The 16,928-nt window shown below is 57.8% G+C and overlaps 1 protein-coding gene across 20 annotated transcripts in view; it reads left to right on the forward strand.

Annotated features, from left to right (window-relative positions):
* The window catches only part of PHLDB1 (pleckstrin homology like domain family B member 1), a 47,317-nt gene that overhangs the window by 13,461 nt on the left and 16,928 nt on the right, over nucleotides 1-16,928 (forward strand). For 19 of the 20 annotated variants that reach the window (XM_021062931.1, XM_021062926.1, XM_021062925.1 and 16 more), the window contains 9 exons: nucleotides 2,589-2,714; nucleotides 4,684-6,032; nucleotides 8,716-8,997; nucleotides 9,371-9,511; nucleotides 9,626-9,763; nucleotides 12,337-12,571; nucleotides 12,821-12,975; nucleotides 15,344-15,454; nucleotides 15,614-15,703. In XM_021062931.1, coding sequence (XP_020918590.1) covers nucleotides 2,589-2,714; nucleotides 4,684-6,032; nucleotides 8,716-8,997; nucleotides 9,371-9,511; nucleotides 9,626-9,763; nucleotides 12,337-12,571; nucleotides 12,821-12,975; nucleotides 15,344-15,454; nucleotides 15,614-15,703 — 2,627 coding nt within the window. Of the gene's footprint in view, nucleotides 1-2,588; nucleotides 2,715-4,292; nucleotides 4,537-4,683; nucleotides 6,033-8,715; nucleotides 8,998-9,370; nucleotides 9,512-9,625; nucleotides 9,764-12,336; nucleotides 12,572-12,820; nucleotides 12,976-15,343; nucleotides 15,455-15,613; nucleotides 15,704-16,928 lie in introns of those variants that run through there. The other variant, XM_021062944.1, reaches the window with a different exon arrangement.

The raw sequence follows: 16,928 nt of genomic DNA on the forward strand, positions 1-16,928 counted from the left end.
ATTCCGTCCGCGTGGCCAGCAGGGCAGTGACTGTGGCTCTGAGTGTGTAAGCCCATATGCCTATTTCTATATCTGTGCGAGTGCATGTTTCTGAGAGTGTATGTGTGAGTCAGGATGAGAGTGTTTGTGTGTAATGTTTTCTCCCCAGTCTCTCAGGGATAGGATCCACCCTCTTCTTTGCCCTGTTTTTTCCCCCTCCACTTGTGTAGTTCCTCCACCTACCTGCTCACAGCTGGGCCCTGAGCCCCTTTGAAGTGTGTGTGTGTGTGGGGGGCATGAACACGACTTTGCCTGGATGAGAGGGGGTTCTTGGGTTTCCTGAATGGGCATGACCTGTGGAGGTGTGGAGCAGGAGTGGACAGAGAGGTGGTTTCTTCCCAGAAATAGGCTGGCCAGGCCCCTGGGCACATAGGACCTGAGTTGGGGCATTGCCTGGGGCCCCTGAGTGCAAATAGAAAGTTAATTTGGGCAGGAGCTGGGCTGCAATCAGTCCTGCTGCCCTCCTGCCCGCTCTATTAATACAGATCCAGCTCTGCTGCCTGGCATCACCTATTTATAGCCCCAGAGGCAGCATAGCCACACCCCTTGTGCAGAGGAGGGTGAGGGGCAGAGGAGGGGGCAGGGAACTCACAGCTATAGGAGCTAGACTGAGGGTCCGTAGGTGCCCACTGGGTGGGCCTGGCACTGATGCGCTGGAATCCACCCAGACTCCCCACCTCCTTCCCAGTCTGGACTGTTCGGTCAGACTCCTGTTCCACACCCCCCCTCCAACCCCATCAATCTAGGGTTGAGTAGGTCTGTCTAGACCCTGCGAAGTCATCATTAATTAGCTTGTTAAATGGCTGAAAGGAGGGGGAGGGGAATGGCCGGGCTCTTTCTGAAACAGCTGTGGTTGTAATTAGGTGGACGGTGTGGCTGGCTATTATTTATTCTGGTTATGATTGCTCTAGGATCAGCTCCTCTGATTGGTGGCTTGGCCGGGAAGGCTGCTTCCTCTCCTAACCACCCATCAGCCTTTGGAATTGTTGGTGCCCGCCTGCCTGGGAGGGCCTGTGGGTGTGCCAGAGAAGTGGACGGTTTTGTCTACTATGTTATCTGCTATGGGCTTCTCAGCCTGCTAGTCCCCCATCTATGGCAATGCCCAGGGTTCCTGAGCTTCTCAGTAGGGGGCCTGCCGAGGTACCCACATGGCCTGGGATGCCCCATGCCCTCGTGGCCTGCCTAAGCTGCACTGTCTCAGCCTCCAGGAATGTAGATTTCCCTGTGAGTCTTAGCTCAGACTGGCATGAAGCTTGGGGTGCCAAGTGGCACCAGATTGGTTAGACAGGGGCCAGGGGCCAAGGGTGTGGACAGATTGGAAGGGTGGATGGAAGAAAGCACCAGGGCTCTGGCTTCTCCCAGCAGAGCATCTTGTGCCGATGCCCTCTAGCACTTGCATGGCCGGGAAGAGGAGCTCTGCCAGCCAGGCTTAGGCGCCTGTGGGCACACCTGCTGCTGGGCACACTCCTGGTGCCCCTGGCTACATTTTCTGGCTCCCACATACCCTCCCCGCTCCATCCACACACACTTCCTGGGCAGGACTGGGCTTGTGTCTACTGCCTGGGAATGTGCTTGGCTGAGGCCGGGCCCATTGGCCTAGGCTTGGCCGCATTCCAGGGGAGACCAAGGGGCAGGAAAATGTCAGGCCAGAGAGAAGGGAAGCAAATCCTGGTCCCCGCGGGGGCATCTGACTGATCCATGGTGTTTCCCTGTCCCCTGTCTCAGAGCTTTTTTGAGATCCTGGAAGTTGATGCTTCTCAGACTGACTCTTCCACTAAAGTGCAGATAGATGGATCACGGATACAGGTTTAGGGGGAAGCACATGGGTGTCCATACTCTCTTTTTTTAATTTTTTAATTTTTTTTTGTCTTTTTGCCTTTTCTAGGGCTGCACCCTCGGCATATGGAGGTTCCCAGGCTAGGGGTCAAATCAGAGCTGTGGCCACTGGCCTATGCCAGAGACACAGCAACGCAGGATCCGAGCCGCGTCTGCAACCTACACCACAGCTCATGGCAACCCCGGATCCTTAACCCACTGAGCGAGACCAGGGATCGAACCTGCAACCTCATGGTTCCTAGTCAGATTTGTTAACCACTGAGCCACTACGGGAACTCCTTGTCCTCTTTTTTTCTGATGAGAAAACTGGACCTAGGGAGGCAAAGTAACATTACCTAAAGATCTTATAGATATTAAGAAGAAAATTTAGGAGTTCCCTTGTGGCTCAGTGGGTTAAGGACCCAGCATTGTCACTGTTGTGGCTCTGGTTACAGCTGTGGCTTGTGTTCATTCCCTAGTGTGGGAACTTCTGCATGGTGCAGATGTGGCAAAAAAAAAAAAAAAAAAAAAGGAAGAAAAGAAAATTCTTTAGGACTAGGGCTCACAAACCAGTGCTCTTTCTGCTCAGCCTTGCACTGTGGAGCTGGGCTGGGGCCTGTCTTGGGCACAGGCAGAGTGAGGCATGGACCTTGAGGGTGCTGTGAGTGCAGGTGGGGATGGCTCCCCGGAGACTGGGATGAGCCTGCCCTTCCCAGCTTTTGCTTTCTCTGCAGGCTGCATGTTGTGCCTGGGTCAGTCTACCTTCCTCCGCTTTAACCACCCGGCTGAAGCCAAGTGGATGAAGAGCATGATTCCGGCAGGGGGCCGGGCCCCTGGCCCCCCCTTTGGTCCTGGCCCAGGTAGGTACGCAGGTGGGGCAAGCGGCTGGTTTGGTGGCACCCCACAGCCAGTCCTCCTTCTTGCCCACTCCAGCCAAACTTGTAGTGTCAGGGCAGGACAATACCCGTGATCTGGGCTTGCTGCCACCTCCCATGGGCCCACTGGTGGAGAGTGCCAGGCAGTCTGGCCACTGGGAGAGATCCAAGAAGTACTGCTTGCCTGGAATTGGGAATCATGTGCCTGAAGGATGGAGGGCTCTGCCAGCCTGTGTCCCACTGCCCTGGAAGGTGCCCCCTTAGTGTCTGGGACCCTGACTCTCTTGTGTCACCACAAGACAGAAGAGCTTCACTCTTGAGGGTGGCCTGAGGAGGCAGAAGGAAGCATCTGATTGAGCTCCTGAAAGTTCTGGAGGGTCCCACCTGTTTGTGATCATGGCCTTGGGTCCTGCCCCACCCCCAGGCCATGCCATGCCAGCTGATGACTCAGTGGAGCAGCTGCAGTTTGTGTGTGAATTATTGATCCCCGGAGGAGAGTTGGTGATTGTCTCAGGGAACCAGCACAGCCCCTTCAGCGCAGCTGCCTAGTGGGTGGGGTACAGGCCAGGAGACTGCCTGTAGGCCTGCTGCCCCAGACTTTGCACAGGCATTCAGATGGCTGTGGGATGGCAAGTGTCAGCATGGTAGTGGGACAAGTGGACATGCATGTCAGGTACACCTAGTGGGATGGCATCAGTGGCTTAAGTGGATAGTCTAGGGATTTGAGGAAAGATGGGCAGTTACTGGCATCATCAGTATCCATAGCGACCCCTCTGATTTTGGTCTCACACGGTCCCCACAATTTTGGACCCAGACTCGGTCTTGCAAAGGCTTTCCCTTCTCCTTCACCCCTTACTTTTCTAGGCCCTTGGGGGCGTGGAAGCCTGGGTTCCAAGTCCACTCCTTGGGTAGCTTCACCCTGCCCCCACCCTAGCCTTGTTATGCCGCTCCCTCAGCTGTTTGGGGCAGTGGTTCCAGGGACTCCTGGTTGGGTGACGAGGTCTGGGGCAGGGCAAAGGCAGGCTTTTGCTGGCGTGGCTTAATGGGCTAATTGGAGGCACTGGGCTGCACCTAGTTGCTGGCCAGCCTGGCTTCCAGGAACTGGCCTATAGGGCCAGGCCCCTCCCTTGCCTCTGATTGGATAAAGTGGTGCTGCACTCACCCCTCACTCAGCCCTGGAGGCTTTGTGCTGGTGTGTTTTCCTGGGTTTCAGCTGCTCTGTTGGGAGACCCTAATGTCCTGATAGACTGGGACCCCCTGGCCCTGGAACTTCTGGCCTGCCCTCCAGCATGCCCCTCTGCAGAACGGCTACATGCTCTTTTTTTTTCTTTTTTGTCTTTTTGCCTTTTCTAGGGCTGCTTCCTGTGGCATATGGAGGTTCCCAGACTAGTGGTCTAATTGGAGCTGCAGCTGCCGGCCTGTGCCAGAACCACAGCAACGTGGGATCCAAGCCGCATCTGTGACCTACACCACAGCTCATGGCAATGCCGGATCCTTAACCCACCGAGCAAGGCCAGGGGTTGATCCCACAACCTCATGGTTCCTAGTCGGATTTGTTAACCACTGCGCCACGATGGGAACTCCTACATACCCTTCCTGAAGGAAAGGTCGAGGAGGCTGGGAAAAACAAGGCAGGAAGGAACCTGGTCTTGGAACCGGCAGGCAACAACCAGGCCTAAAAGTGCCTGGCACTGTTGCCAGCTCTGTCCTGTATCATAAAATGTTGGAGCCCGAAGAGCCCTGCCCGTCCTCTTCCTTTACAAAAGGCAACACCAAGAGCAAACGCCTTGAGGAAGTTGCACATCAGGTCAGTGGCAGAGCTGGCGCTCTCCAGAGCCCTTGCAGCCCCACTCTGCTAGCAAGAGGTGGGGAGTGCTCGTTCTTGTACATTTGTAGCACCCTGGGGCCTCGAGGTGAAAACCCGGGCCTGTCACATCTTTGTATTGCCCTTCAGGAGAATCAGAAAGCCTGGTGAATGGGAACCACACTCCACAGCCTGCAACCCGGGGACCCTCAGCCTGTGGCAGCCACAGTTCCCTGGTGAGCTCTATTGAGAAGGACCTGCAGGAAATCATGGACTCACTGGTGCTAGAGGAGCCTGGAGCTGCTGGCAAGAAGCCTGCCGCAACTTCCCCACTGTCACCGATGGCCAACGGTGGCCGCTACCTGCTGTCCCCTCCAACCAGCCCCGGCGCCATGTCTGTGGGCTCCAGCTATGAGAACACCTCTCCAGCCTTCTCTCCACTCTCCTCACCAGCCAGCAGTGGAAGCTGTGCCAGCCACTCGCCCAGTGGGCAGGAGCCAGCACCTTCCATGCCCCCGCTGGTGCCTGCCCGTTCCTCCAGCTACCATTTGGCCCTGCAGCCCCCACAGTCCCGACCCAGCGGTGCTCGTCCCTCCGAGAGCCCCCGCCTGGGCAGGAAGGGGGGGCATGAGAGGCCGCCCAGCCCTGGCCTCCGAGGTCTCCTGACAGACAGCCCTGCAGCCACTGTCCTGGCAGAGGCCCGCAGAGCCACAGAGAGCCCCCGGCCGGGTGGGCAGCTGCCCTTGGTGGCAATCAGCCTGAGTGATTACCCGGCTTCTGGTGCCCGCAGCCAACCCACCAGCATTCCTGGCAGCCCCAAGTTCCAGCCTCCGGTCCCTGCTCCCAGAAACAAGATTGGCACCCTCCAGGATCGCCCTCCCAGCCCCTTCAGGGAGCCGCCAGGCACGGAGCGGGTGTTGACCACCAGCCCCTCGCGCCAGTTGGTGGGCCGAACGTTTTCGGATGGGTCAGCCGCCCGCACCCTGCAGCCTCCTGAGAGCCCCCGCCTAGGCCGGCGGGGCCTGGACAGTATGAGAGAGCTGCCTCCCTTGAGCCCATCTCTGTCCCGAAGGGCTCTCTCCCCCATGCCCACCCGGACCACCCCAGATCCCAAAGTAACCAGGGAAGTGGCGGACAGTCCTCGGCCCCGGCGCTGGGCAGCCCATGGGGCTTCACCAGAGGACTTCTCCCTGACGCTGGGGGCGCGGGGCCGCAGGACACGGAGCCCTTCCCCCACACTCGGGGAGTCTCTGGCACCCCGCAAGGGCAGCTTCAGTGGCAGGCTGAGCCCGGCTTACAGTCTGGGCTCTTTGACGGGGGCTTCACCCCGCCAGAGCCCCCGTGCCCAGAGGAAGCTCTCCAGCGGGGACTTGCGGGTGCCTGTGACTCGGGAGCGGAAAAATAGCATCACGGAGATCAGTGACAACGAGGATGACCTCCTGGAGTACCACCGGCGGCAGCGCCAAGAGCGGCTTCGGGAGCAGGAGATGGAGAGGCTGGTGAGCGGATGCCAGGGAGGCTGCCGGCATCCATAGCAGGGGCTCTGCCAGGGTGTGGGCGAGCCAGCTGGCAGGGTGGGAGGGGCCCTGGATAGGGCCTGGGCTTCCCAAGCTTCTCCACTTCCCCAGTACACTGTAGTGACCAGTATCTAAAGCCTCTGGTGCCCTGAAGAACTTTCTTTGCAGTCTCTAAGGCCTAATTTAATTTAATTTAATTTAATTTTTGCTTTTTAGGGCTGCACCTGCAGCATATGGAAGTTCCCAGGTTAGGGGTCAAATCAGAACTACTGCTGCCAGCCTAGGCCACAGCCACAGCAACAAGAGATCCAAGCTGCACCTACACCACAGTTCATGGCAATGCCAATCCTTAACCCACTGAGTGAGGCCAGGGATCAACCCACATCTTCATGGATACTAGTCAGGTTCGTTACCTCTGAGCCACAACGGGAACTCCTCTGAGGCCTTATTTTAAATTCATGCTAACTTTACATTTATTCTATAAGGCAATGTTTATTTTAATGTGTAAATTAAGTTTACATTATTTATCTGAATACAGTGAAGCTCTAGAAAAACACACTACATTCATATTGAGGTCTTGCACACCTCTCAGTTTGAGAAACAGGTCTTAATGACTAGAAGACTGAAGCCCAGAGAGGGGAATGAGTTTGTCTGAGGTCACACAGCAAGTTCTGGTCGAGCTGGAATTGGAATCCAAGTTTCTCGTCTTTCCAAGGCTATTCTTTAGAAAAGCCTACTTTCTTGCTTCTCTTGGCCTCTATAAATGGATGAGAGCTGCTCACCGTGGTCTATGCAGGATCATCTGGGAACGGGGGTGGCAGGGGAGAGGAAAGAACAGGATGGGCAGCCCCTGGCTGATCTAGGCTGGCCTGTGTGATTGTAATGGTGTGTGCTGGGGTGTGTGCATGCACACTCTGCCTGTGGGTGCATGTGGGGGCTGGGTGTGGCTCTGGGCAGCTGTCCTGGAGATGGCATCTGAGCTGGGTGGGGGCTGGGATTCCCCAGATAGCACAGGGAGCTCCGGGGCTCTGGCTGGTGTATACACACTCAAGCAACATGGATAGGAAAATAGATTCTGCTCTCTCTCCCTTGTGAGCAGAAGAGAGGGGTTCTCGGGGGCCCAGGGACACTGGGATTGGTTTGAGGCGGAGGAAGGAGAATCAGAACTGAAGAAGTTTGTCTGGACACCCTTGCAGAAGAGGTTGGGACAGCTTTAGGTGAGGTGAGGGTGTGGGATAGTGTGTTAGTGTTGGGTTGGGGAGGGATGAGGCAGGATCCCTCGTTTTTTTCTGTTGCTGTTATCTTCTCTTCACTCTTTTGGCCTCTGCTTAGACAAGAATGCTTGGCCTACCCTGGGGTCTCATCCCAGAGAGGGGACAGTGAACCTGGCACAGCAGGGTGGTGGGCCCAGCCTCCCTCGACTCCTCCTCCGTTCAGCCTTCCCACCCCCACCCTGCTCCAGCCCCACGTGTCTCACCACCAGCTCTGACCTGCCCCACCTGCCACTTTAAATCTTGGAGGCTGCCTGCCCTGCCCCTCCCACCTCTACAGGCTGCTTATCTGGGTCCCGGGGCAGGGGCGGGGGCACTGGCCCAGCCTCCTGGGTTCTGAGACTCTGTTCCTGGTTTTCTTGACATGGAACTGGGCAAGCAGCAGGAGGGAAGCTGGGTATGTGTCCGGGGGCGGGGGAGGGGGGGTCCTGGCCAAATGATTGGTGAAAAACACCAGATGTTGAGGGACCCAGAAGGAAGAGCCGTGGGAGCTTGGGGAGAGGCGACCCAGACCTGGAGCGTGACTGCACCGTTCCTCCTTCACTTTCTAGGCCCCCTGAGCGGTATCTGGGTGGGCTGTGTGTGGGGAGGGGGCAGATGAGGCGACAGGGCCCTGGAGCACTGACACCTGGGCATTCAAGGTGGGAGGGAGGTGAGGGCTGCCTGAGAGTGACTTCGAATTGAGAGGAGGATGGGGAAGACCTGCCCCGGGTCTCTGGGGCAGGGTGTGTGCACGCTGAGGACATCTTCCTGTGAACCTATGTCAGGTCCTGTGGCCCCGGGTCTGTTTTCCAGCCCTGTCTGTGTCGGTGCCCACCTGTCTGTACGCTAGACTGTGTTTATCGGTGTGAGTGTGCGCCAGTGTGCATTTGTGCATGTCAGGACTGGCGTGTTTGTGTGTGCCTGCCTAACAATGCGGGCCCGGGGCACGTGTTGTGTCCTTGTGTGTGTCGGTGCTGGTATGTAGGGGTGTCTGGATCTGTGGATTGGGGTCTGTGGGTCTATGTGTATCCGTGTCAGTGTGAGCACCTGCTTGTTTATCTGTGTCTCACCGTGGTCTTTAGTCTGCTTACCAGTGTGTGTTCCTGGATGTGTCTGGATGTGTCCACAAGGAAGCCCACCCTGGGACAGAATGAGAAGGGAAAGGAAACAGGAAGACAGGAGGGGCTGGCCACGTGGACAGGTGGCACAATAGCTTGGTTCCTCCTGCCTGCTTCTGGGACACCCTCCCCCCTTCCCTCTGCCTCCCTAGACTCTGTGCTTGGGGCTCTCCTGACTTGATTTGGAGGCCCTGGGGTCCTAGTCCTCTCTCCTGACCAGACACTGTCCCCGGCTCTAGCCCCACGGGGACCCGCCTCATCCCCTCCATGCCCTGCTCTGTCCACCCTCCCCAGGAACGCCAGCGCCTGGAGACCATCCTGAACCTGTGTGCCGAGTACAGCCGGGCCGACGGGGGACCTGAGGCCGGGGAGCTGCCCAGCATCGGGGAGGCTGCGGCAGCCTTGGCCCTGGCCGGCCGGAGGCCCTCACGCGGCCTGGGGGCGGTCACTGGGGCCTCTGGGCGGAGCAGTGAGGAGCCTGGAGGTGCCACCCAGCGCCTGTGGGAGAGTGTGGAGCGCTCGGATGAGGAGAATCTCAAGGAGGAGTGCAGCAGCACTGAGAGCACCCAGCAGGAGGTGGGACTCGCAGGTGGCCCCAGGAGGCAGGCTGGGTGGTGGGTGCCAAGGCCCCAGCGAGTGGGACATAATTGCAGTTCGGGACAACATCAGGGATGAGAAGTGTAGAAAAGAAGAGGCAAGGAAGAGGGGGAGGGGTGGCTGAGTTTCCCAAGCTGTAAATATGCTTTATGACCTGCCTTCCCTTGGGGCCCCACCCAGGCCTGGCTCTCAGTGGTGAGTCTTTATTCCTTTCAGCTGAGCCCGAATTGCTCCCCTTGCAGGGAGGGGAATTGCCTCCTATCTCAGTCCAGCTGCTCCTTCCCAGCGCCATTTTCTTAGTCATCCTGGAAGGCTCTAGGCTTCCCCAGCTGATGGCTTCTCTCCCCTCTAGCATGAAGATGCACCTAGCACCAAGCTCCAGGGAGAGGTGCTGGCCCTGGAAGAGGAGCGGGCTCAGGTGCTGGGACGAGTGGAGCAGCTCAAAGTCCGTGTGAAGGAGCTGGAGCAGCAGCTGCAGGAGTCGGCCCGAGAGGTGAGAGCGAGGGACCTGGCTGGACTCCTTCCCAGGCACAATTGACGGCCTGCACAGTGGCCAGAGTCTAGCTGCCTTGAGTGGCCTTGACATGGCCACTGCTGTTGCCTCCAGGCTGAAATGGAGCGGGCGTTGCTGCAGGGGGAGAGGGAGGCAGAGCGGGCACTGCTGCAGAAGGAGCAAAAGGCGGTGGACCAGCTGCAGGAGAAGCTGGTGACCTTGGAGACGGGCATCCAGAAGGAGAGGGACAAGGTAACACCTGGCCTGGCTCAGTGCTGGGCACCAGTGGCCTGGGAGAGAAGGAGAAAGGCCTTCTCTAGGGCCCCTTACCCCTTCCCTCACGTTCATCCTGCAGACCAGGTGGTCTCTGTGCCCCTCCAGGGGCAGGGAGCCTTGTCCTCTGTGGAAAATACCAGCTTGAAGGGTGCTGCCAGGGTCTGGGCTGGTGTCTGGGGTCTCCTCTGCCTGGTCTCTGTTCTACCTGTGGGTGCCTGGGTGTCTGTCATTCTGGACCCGTCTAGGAAGTGCCGAAGCCCCTTCTCTGGCGGTGAGCACAGCCCAAGGGACTGGTGCCGGGGAGTGACTCAGGTTTGGGCCCCTGCATCCGGAGGTGTCCCCCACCCCCCTGCCCAAGCCTGCCTCTGGGGCTTGGGACATGGTCTTTGGGAGAGGGCCCTCATGTCTTTGATTCCCCTTCCGAGTCTGCAGCCTCCCATCCCAGATGGTCCCAGCTCCTGCCCCTGCCCCTTGCAGATTTCGTGCCAGCCTGCAGGGGCCGCTCCGTCCCACTGGGGCCTTGCCAGCCATGTCCAAGATGCCCAACAACGTGCCAAAAGCTCTGAAGTGGAGAGGGGCCACCTATTTCTGGACTTGACAGTATTTTTCCAAGAATTAATTTTCCTTCTGGATTTTTTGAGAGCGTCTTCCTCCTGCCCCTCAATTTTGAAGCTCAAAAATTCTTTGACCCCCTGGCCTTTTTTTGGAGCTTTGGTTCTGGTCCCCAAAACCACACTCCCAAATTCTGTGCCAAATTAACTCCATGCTTACCAACCAGGCCTGCACTAACGCCCCCCTCTAATCGCTGTCCTGGGCTCTCCGCATGCCCCTAACTGCCAGTGCCACCCAGGCAGGCAGGGCTGAGCCTTGCCTGCTTTTGCACTAACTCCATGGGCACCTCTGTGCCCTTGGCCTCTCCCCTCTAATGTTGCCTCCTTCCTTTCTTGGTGTGGGACCCCAGGGTTTTGATCAGAAAGGAATGGGCAGGGAGCACTGCTCAACTTTACACAGTGGGGCAGGAGGTGCACAAGACTGGGGGAAATGCTTGGCTGAGGAGCTTCTCAGCCTGAAGGGCTCCTCTCACTTGGAAAAGCCAGGGTGCTGCCTCCACAGGCTGTTGGCAGTTTCCTGCATAGTGGAGAGGCAGGCTGTCCTCCAGCCATGCATGCCTTCCCTCCTGAGCGGAGGAGTGAGGAGTTCCCTTGGTGGTGGCATGGCCTGGGGAGGGTGTGGACAGGGCCTCCCTGCCACACAGTGGCTGCCCTTCTTAGCTTTCCTCTGGGGCTTCCTGGTTGCAGATACTCCACCCAGAGGGTGGGAAGGGGTAGGTGTCTCCCCACTCCCAGCCCTGATCCATCCTGAGCAGAGGGTATTTTGAAGGCTGAGTCTGAGCATGGGGAAGTGCTTGGCTCCCAGGAGCTGGCCTGCTCAGGTCCCCCTCTCCAAGGATGGGGGTGGAGGGGTGGGCAGAGGCAGGGGTCAGCGTAGACACGCTGGGTGAAGCTCAGCATTTCCGAAGGAACCTGCCTGATCTCACTTCTCATTGACCAGGCATTGCCTGGAGACTTGGACTTTGCCTTCTTTCTGGGCTCAGTTATTTGAGGTGGTGGTGGTGGTGATGGTGGTGGTGGTGGTGGTGGTGGTGGTGGTGGTGGTGGTGGCAGTGGTGGGGAAGGTTCCCTCAGCTTCCCTTCCCAGCCCCCAGCCCATGGCCCCACTCTGACTTGGGAATCAGTAATCAGTTTCTCCTCTGCCTGTCCTTCGGAGGGGTGACTCACCAGCTCCTCCCCTCACCCCCCTTCCCGCCCTCAGAGGTGTCATCTCGCCCCAGACACTGCCATCCACCTCCTCTCTGTACCCACTCCTGGGGCTCCTATTACCATGGCAACGGCCGAACTAATTGCAACCCTCATCCTGCTGAAGTTCAGCCTGCAGTGCCAGCACCCCACCCCCACCCTGGGCAGGAAGGGGAGGCCTAGGGGGTTGGGCTGGGGTCCCCTCCACTGCACTGCTGTAGCTTTAACAGCCCCAGCTCCCAATTCACACCCAACCCCCTGGATTTAACCTTCATCAACTTTACCCTTGATCCCAGGGTTAAATTTTGGTCTCTCCATGGGCAGTGGAAGGGGGGAGGCTCCGGGTCTGTGGTATGGAACCAGCTTTGGCCCTGACTGTTTGGAAGAGAAAACAGAGGGCCTTTCCTTAGGACCTAACCCAGACCTTTCTAGTTCAAGGGACTCCAAGAGACCAAAATTTCTACCTGGGACCCAAACCCCTGCCTGTGACACCATGGCCTGCACCTCTGAGCCCTGTCTCACGCCCCAGCTCCTTGCCCCTCCCACCCTGCACCCCTTCCTCCTTGATTCCCGTGCTCCTCGTGGCTTTCTCCTCTCCTGGTTCTGCCCTCTTTCCTTCCGAGCTCTCTTTCTCTTCTCCCTCCTCCCCCGCCCCGCGCCCCGCGCCCCGCGCCGCCGCTGCCCCGGGCCGGAGTTGAGGAGTGTGTGTTCTGTTTCTCCCCTGTGCCCGCCCCCTCCCCCTCGGGCGACCAGGAGAGGGCGGAGCTGGCCGCGGGACGGAGGCACCTGGAGGCCCGCCAGGCGCTCTACGCCGAGCTCCAGACGCAGCTCGATAACTGCCCCGAGTCAGTGCGGGAACAGTTACAGGAGCAGCTGAGAAGGGTCAGTTTCACCAGCCCCCTCCCCCGCCCCCGAGAGCCACCCGCCCGGAAGAGAGGAGCGGTGGGCCGGGACCGCCTGGGCCCTGCAGTACCTGCCGGACGCCAGGGTCGGTGCTGGGGCTTGGAGGGGACAGGGAAGGACCGGGGAGGATGGAGGTTCCCCTTTGTGCGACTGCAGGCAGTGCCGCCCGGATGGGGGCAAAGCCGAGCGGAGGAAAGGGGGCGGGTGGGGGGCAGGTCCCTTCCTCCGTTTTCCCCGGGTCCAGCCCCAGAACTCACACCTCTGTGTCCTGGCCTTCCAGGCTCAGAGTGGTATTGTGAGTACCATCCAACCGCCTTTGTCACTGTCATTCAAGGAGGCAGAGCCCTGGAGACTGAGACGAAGCTCTTTGAGGACTTGGAGTTCCAGCAGCTGGAGCGGGAGAGCCGCGTGGAGGAAGAGCGCGAGGTGGCGGGCCAGGGGCTGCTCCGGAGCAAGGCGGAGCTGCTTCGCAACATCGCTAAGAGGAAGGTGCGCCCCACCCCATCCCTGCCGCAGGGATCCAGTGCCAGCTTGACTGCACCTTGCTGAGCGGTTTCCTCATCTGTGAGACAAGGACAATAACAGGCTGTTATGAGAATGAAAGATGATGTCTGTGAAGACAGCATAGGGCATGGTCATTGTAAGCACTCCATGAACAATAGCTATTGCTATTGAGCCCTGACTCCCAGCCCTTCCTCCCTCCCTCCAGTCCTCCAGTGGGAAGTGGATTGGGCTCACATTTGGAGCCAGGCACTGGCCGGGCAGGGAAGTGAAAGATGGAGGAGGTGGAGGAGGAGGAGGACGAAGAGGAGGCTTGCTCCTGCCTTTGTAGAGCTCTCTGTCGGATGGAAGCGCTGAGGCACATACAGGACCTGAGATCTGGATATTAGAGCCAGTTGGGGTCCTGGAAAGGCATCACCTGGGTTCCAGCCTTGGCTCCGCCCCCCTCGACTGAGCGGTTAAATAAGGGGACTGGGTATCGCATCCTGGCCAGTTTTGGAGCTCTGGATGCTGTGATGTCTGCTTCTGATCTCAGCCAGACCAGGCAAGGTGATGGGGTGGGGATTTGTGCGTGTGTGGGTGGAGAGTAAAATTGGGAGGAAGGGTTAGAATGCAAATTAAGTGAGGGTTAGGAAGGTCAGAGAGGAGATGGGTGAGGTTGGCCCAGGTGGCTGAGACCTGAGTGTTCAGACACACATATGCACGCATGTGCTGTTTGCCTGGCTCGAGTGAGTGGGTGGAAGGTGAGGGCAGTGAGATCAGGGGAGGGGTGTCAAAAAGTGATGAGTTGGGCGCTTGAGGGCTAGCCTGAATTTGATGGTAAGTGGGGAGCCACTGGACTTCTCCCTGAGTCCAGGTTCCTTGCTTTTCTCCCTGAGTCCAGGTTCCTTGCTTCTCTCCCTGAGCTGCTCTGCCTTACAAATGCATCTGCTTATCTGTGAAATGGGCATAGAGGCACCCGCCTCATAAGAGAGTTAAACGAGGTCAGGCATGTAAAGGCTTTGAGTCCTTGGGTCTTGATGGGATTCTCAGTAAATGGCAGATCTTGCTGTGAGAATTTCACTGGTTGGTTTGCTTCAGTCTGCTTGGGCTGACCCCAGATTTAGTACAGCTCCCTTCTTCCTTCCCTTCCCTTCGATGTCTTGCTGATCATTGAAGGCCTCCTCTTTCAGGAAGCCCTCCTGAGATAAACCCAGCCCATTTTCCTCAGCCCCCATCCTTTTTCTCTTGCTCATTACCTTTTCATTTCCTTTTAGCACATGATCATTGATCCGGGCATTGTGCTAAGCCCTCTTGGGTATGTGGAGACAGAAAAGACACTGGCCCTGCCCTTGGGTCTGACAGCTTGGGCAGGGTTCTGGTGTTGGAGACATATATTCACAAGTAACAATGATACAAGGCAAATGGTCGAATGGAATAATTTGAGCACAGCTGACTATACAACAGGGCCGAGCTGAGAACACGGAGGGCTCAGGGTTGGGGGGAGGCTGGAAAGCGTAGGCCCAGTTCCAGGAACCCTTGAGTGCTGTCTGAGGAGTTTGTGCTTTATCTTGTGAGTTCGGAGGAGTCACAGAAAGATTTTTGAGAGGCGTGATCTACCTTTACTCGTGGATTAAAAAAAAAAATCGGAGTTCACGTCTTGGTTCAGTGGTTAACGAATCCGACTAGGAAGCATGAGGATGTGGGTTCAATCCCTGGCCTTGCTCAGTGGGTTAAGGATCCGGCATTGCCGTGAGCTGTGGTGTAGGTGGCAGATGGGGCTCCAATTAGACCCCTAGCCCGGGAACCTCCATGTGCCGCACATGCGGCCCTAAAAAGATACAAAAACAAACAAAAAAAATTCAAGTAATATACCTTCTTTTTAGAAAGATTAGAAAATTTAGATCAGCAAGCAAACAAAAACAAATCTCAAAGGCCACTTTAGGAAGCCATTTGTGGCAGTGTGGGGTGGATCAGAAAGTGGAGAGAGTGGAAGGAGGAGGCTGGGGAAAAAGTCCAGGCTGGGAAAGCACAGGGCCTGGACTGGGGTGGTGGCAGTGGGATGGGGAAGTGGGCAGATAGAGAACCGGGCAGTATCTCCAGGATTCTAGACACAGGGTGGGGGGCGGAAGTGAGGTTTGGAAACTTAAGTGCTGGCTGGTGCGCCTGATGGGGTCACTGGTCAAGGGGGGTGGGGGGAGGAGCTGACCACAGCAGCCTGCCGGGGTTTCCTTGGGTGAGATGAGGCGGAGCAGAAGAGCTGGTTGATTCTCTTCACCCAAGCCCAGGTCTCTGGGCAGGAGAGACAGCCTCACCTCACCTCGGGTCTAGCCCTGTGTTCCTCCAGGGCCTGACCCAGAACCCTCATCCCCTCCAGGAACGCCTGGCGGTCCTGGACAGTCAGGCTGGGCAGATCCGGTCCCAGGCTGTGCAAGAGTCTGAACGCCTGGCCCGGGATAAGAATGCCTCCTTGCAGCTGCTGCAGAAGGTAGTGTCCTGCCGGGTTGGGTAGGGAAGCAGGGCTAGGGAGGGGCTGGGGGGAGCGGGAGGGGCGTGCAGAAGGGCTAGGGTGGAGACTTGCCAGCCACCTTGGGCTGCCTTGCCCTCACTCCCACTCCTTTCTGATTCTGCCACTGTGGCCTTGCAGGAGAAGGAGAAACTGGCCATGTTGGAACGAAGATACCACTCACTCACAGGGGGCAGGCCTTTCCCGAAGACCACGTCGACTCTCAAAGAGGTAATGTGGTTGGATCAGCCCCAGCCTGAGGCCCAAGTGCTCTCCTGGGAGGCTCTGGAGCAACACGTGGCACCTTCACCCCACTGGCTGAGGTCGAGTATGGGGACGTTTTCCTGAACTGGAGAGACCTGGGTAGGACCTGAGCTGGAGAGCCCTGAGGTCTGGCACTGGATCCTCTATGGCTCCCAGCTGCTGCTTTTCAGCTCCCTGTCTGGCTCCCAGGAGCCCTCTGATCTTACCATGTGGGGTGACTGAATACTCCTGGGGGATGTAGGAGGCATAGGTGGGGAGGATGGCATCTTGGAGGCTTCGCGAGGGCCAGGGCTGGGTCTAGGGGGTCCTAAACTTGGAGCTCCCCCGGCTTCTGTCTGGAACTAGGCTGCAGGCTTGAAGTGGGCATTGAGGCTGCTTCAGCCATTCTTTGCTGAGTCTTTGCGTGCCTGGTGAGCGAGGTCCAGCCAGGACACGCCTCCCGGCATAAGCAGTTTAGGCCTGGGCTGGGGTGGCTGAGCTGAGGGCGAGGGCTGAGGCCCCTCACATGTACCCTCTCTATAGGCTGAACCGCTCATCTCCGCGTCCTCAGAGATGGGGCTGGGGACGGTGGCTCTGGGCCCCTTCCCAGGGTCTCCTCAGGCTGGGGCCTCCTCTGTCCCCTTAACCCCACCTGCTTCCACTGAGCTCTGCCCCAAAGCGCAAGAGGTAATCACAGCTAACTGCCTGCTCTGCTGTGCTCACTGCCTGTCTGCCTGCTTGCTGAGCTTCTGCTCACAGTTCCTCCCAACTGCCCAGCTAAAGGGCGTGTGGCAGTCTACCCTCGTCTGGCCAGAGTTTGTGAGAGTGCTGTTCTATAGGTGCCTGGGCCACCGGTGCAAGATCAGAGCATCGACTGGCATTTAAATTCATGTGTATTCTGCATGCCTTCCATCAGCTCTCATAACACACTGGACCTTCCCGCTCATTTTCCTTTTCCATGACTCCTGGAGGACAGTCAGCTTCCGGGGCTAGGCCAGCATGGGCCCCCCTGGCTGAGGTGGTCTTAGGTTCTGTGCTTTGATTCTGCATGCATTTTGGATACCTGCTGTGTCCTTAGCACCTAGATATGAGCTCGAGATTCTGAGGATATGCTCAGGGAGTGTGACAGTCCCTGTCTTTCCAACCCACAGTCTAGTAGTGTGTTAGCATCTTTTCAAGTACTAACCTTTGGGAAGTGGGCCCATTTTTCCTA

The sequence above is a fragment of the Sus scrofa genome, chromosome 9 (assembly GCF_000003025.6).
Source record: "Sus scrofa isolate TJ Tabasco breed Duroc chromosome 9, Sscrofa11.1, whole genome shotgun sequence".
Taxonomy (NCBI): domain Eukaryota; kingdom Metazoa; phylum Chordata; class Mammalia; order Artiodactyla; family Suidae; genus Sus; species Sus scrofa.